The sequence below is a fragment of the Sorghum bicolor genome, chromosome 9 (assembly GCF_000003195.3).
Source record: "Sorghum bicolor cultivar BTx623 chromosome 9, Sorghum_bicolor_NCBIv3, whole genome shotgun sequence".
Taxonomy (NCBI): domain Eukaryota; kingdom Viridiplantae; phylum Streptophyta; class Magnoliopsida; order Poales; family Poaceae; genus Sorghum; species Sorghum bicolor.
This window is the reverse complement of record NC_012878.2, coordinates 3,014,069-3,017,565: the sequence shown is the minus strand read 5'-3', so window position 1 is coordinate 3,017,565 and position 3,497 is coordinate 3,014,069. Positions and strand designations below refer to the sequence as shown.

The 3,497-nt window shown below is 52.4% G+C and overlaps 1 protein-coding gene across 1 annotated transcript; it reads left to right on the top strand.

The window, feature by feature from the left end:
- Positions 358–1,675, top strand: LOC8068191 (peroxidase 5). The gene has a single exon (XM_002440498.2). The coding sequence runs from the start codon at positions 465–467 to the stop codon at positions 1,464–1,466; it is 1,002 nt and encodes a 333-aa protein (XP_002440543.1). The 5' UTR covers positions 358–464; the 3' UTR covers positions 1,467–1,675.

Below are 3,497 nucleotides of genomic sequence, written 5' to 3'. Positions count from 1 at the left end.
TTGTAGGAGAGCCTATGGGAAAAGTGGTGCTAAATTTGCTCCCTTCGCCCATTCCATATGCGATTGCATGCAGGTACGGTGAAACCAAAACAAAGTACTTTTCCATGCTTTTGAGAATTAGATGTGCTCGTTTTGCAGCTGTTGTTGTTGGGAGTTGTTTTAACGATGCTGCATGGAAGGAGGGTCTAGCAGATATTATGGAATGCCAAGATTGGGTCTTACTAGTTGACTGGGTGCACAGAGACAATACATCCATGGCATGCACACGCCACCCTCCAACTGCCACATCATGCCATGCATGCAGGCTATCTCCCCTGTATAAATACAGACCCAGCAGCATCGCCATTCTTCATCTCCTCATCAACAGCTTCAATTCTCAGCGATCGCCATCGACCTCGACCTCGACCTCAGCTCAAGCTACTATAGCAAACCTGCAGAGAGATACGATAGGACTGCAGGCGATCATGGTGTCGACATGGCTGGCAACAGTCTTGGCGGCGCTCGTCGTCGCCACGGCGGCACACGCGGCGGCGGAACTGGAGGTCGGTTTCTACAAGCACTCGTGCCCAAAGGCCGAGGAGATCGTGCGCAACGCCGTCCGCCGCGGTATCGCCCGTGACGCCGGCGTCGGCGCCGGACTCATCCGGATGCAGTTCCATGACTGCTTCGTCCGGGGCTGCGACGCCTCCATCCTCATCAACTCCACGCCGGGCAACAAGGCCGAGAAGGACTCCGTCGCCAACAACCCCAGCATGCGCGGCTTCGACGTCGTCGACGACGCCAAGGCCGTCCTCGAGGCGCACTGCCCGCGCACCGTCTCCTGCGCCGACATCATCGCGTTCGCCGCCCGCGACGGCGCCTACCTCGCCGGCGGCCTCGACTACAAGGTCCCCTCGGGCCGCCGTGACGGCCGCGTGTCCAAAGAGGACGAGGTGCTCGACAACAATGTCCCCGCCCCGTTTGACGACGTCGCCGAGCTCATCAAGAGCTTCAAGCGCAAGGGTCTCAACGCCGACGACATGGTCACGCTCTCCGGCGCGCACACCATTGGCCGCTCTCACTGCTCCTCCTTCACGCAGCGCCTTTACAACTTCAGCGGCCAGCTCGGGCGGACTGACCCGTCGCTTGACCCCACCTACGCTGAGCACCTCAAGATGCGCTGCCCATGGCCGTCCAGCAACGGCCAGATGGACACCACGGTGGTGCCGCTCGACCCGGTCACGCCGGCGACCTTCGACAACCAGTACTACAAGAACGTGCTGGCGCACAAGGTCCTGTTCGTCTCCGACAACACGCTGCTCGACAACCCCTGGACGGCCGGAATGGTCCACTTCAACGCCGCAGTCGAGAAAGCATGGCAGGTCAAGTTCGCCAAGGCCATGGTGAAGATGGGCAAGGTCCAGGTGCTCACCGGCGACGAGGGAGAGATCAGGGAGAAGTGCTTCGTCGTCAACCCACACTACTAGTCAAGTTTAGCTAATTACCTTGTGTACTATGTTTGTTTATTTATTTATACGTTCCACACGTCAATACGTCATAAGTTTGAGAATGTTTTCTCTTCAAGTCTGTGAATGAAATCAAACACAAGTTTGTCAAGTAAAATTGTGTAATTTGCACAGCATGAAAGAAATTTAGTGATGACATCCTCTTATAGAAATGTAGAAGCTATTTTTTCCCCCGCAATCAGCAGTGTGTCTGTACAAAACCGAGAGTTTTACGAGCTTCTAGCATCTGATTTCAGCTCAAGTTTGATCTAATTTTGTACTAACAAAAAAGAGTGTTACACTACTAAAAAAACTTAACCATCGTGGCCAAAAGGCATTAACCAAGGCGGTTTTTGCAACCGCCTCAAATGAAAGGTCACATTAAATCAATGATTTACCGAGACGGTTCAAATGTCTGCCACGATAAATAAAATAAAAAAAGAAAACCCGTGGATAGGCCCAACGAGCCCATCAACGGGCCCGCCAAGTCCATTCACACGCTGCCGCTGCTCGCCGGTGCCAGCATCCTCGCCGAACCGGAATCAAGTAGCTCGCCATTGGATCGGGCCCTCGGCCACCGGATCTAGGAGCAAAGGAGGGAACGGGAGGAGCGCTGGCAGATTCGGCCACCCCCACCGCCGAGTTGATGCCCATGACGCCGGATCTGGCCACCCCCGATCCATGTGACTCTGGATCTGCGAGAGAGAGAGAGAGGGTGAGGGACGGATCCTCTTGGATCTGAGAGAGGAGAGTGAGGGTGGGACTTACCTCTTCCGCGCAGGATCCATGCTGCCGTGGCCAGGGAGAGCGCCATCGCCCACACGCCCGCTAGTAGGCCCGCCTCACTTCGCCAGGGTGATGTGTGTTTGCCTCGCTCCCGCTAGGAGCACGAGCGCCGCTGCCGACGGGCCTGAGAGAGAGATGGGAGTTGAGGAAGGGGTGCTGCCGCCATGCGCCGTGTTTTGCAGGAAGGGAGAGGCGCCACCAGCCGGATCTGGAGGGAAGGATCGAGACAGTGGAGGGAGCGAGCGACAGGGTGAGAAGATGACTTGCGCTGAGGAAGGCATCGGGCTGGGGTGTGGTTGCGACTGGGAGAGAGTGAGAGAGTTAGGGTTCCTAATGATTTCGTTTATATATCGAAGATGGTAGTGGGCTGGTGTGGGCTAGCTGGCTGGACTTCATTTACCATGGCGGTTATTATAAGCAACCACCACCGTTAATAGCTATGCCCAAAATAACTGTGGTGGGCAAAAATGACACCCGCCTCAGAGCCCTTGTGTGAAACGTTGCGAAAGATTAAACTTGTAGTAGTGTTACTGAGAACTACAACACCTGGATTTTTATTTTTTTCACGTTTCTTATAGTCCAAATGCCTGAAATCAAGGACCAAGAGAGATAAAGAGAGGAAGAGAAAGAACATGTATTGTGCTGGTTTCTGGATGGTTAGATTAAGATCTAATAGATATTGTTCATTGCTTGAAAAAAGCTTAAATTTTAGGCACCTAAGAAATAGCAGCCCCTTTTTTTGTTATACTGTTGTTTCTTGAAAACTACACTAAAAGTGACTATAAACACAATATAAATAAAGTAACTGTAATTATTGGAAATCAATAATAATCTAGTAGATGTGGTTGTGTCATGAGCGATTGGGTGGCAGTAGTATGATGGCTTAGAGCGATCAAAGCAATGTTACACGTGTTAAGGGATAGCTTAAACAACTCCTGTGTGGGACCGTGCTTGAGGCGGACTCCATGTCTTGGATGTCGGCAAGGATCCCTTATCATTTTTCCACCACATGGTGCACTTCTTTTTTTTTAAATAAGTGCAGGACTAATTAGTAGGCATGGAGTGAAAAGGGATATTCGGTGACATGAGTACGTTGAGGCCGGGTTTGGGGATCACGGAGGAGAAGAAACTGGGCACATGACCTTAGCAGCCAAGTTCCCGGAACATAGGGTACGTGGTACGTGGTACGGCATTCTCATAAACTATGGAACGTAGGGGGTATACAGC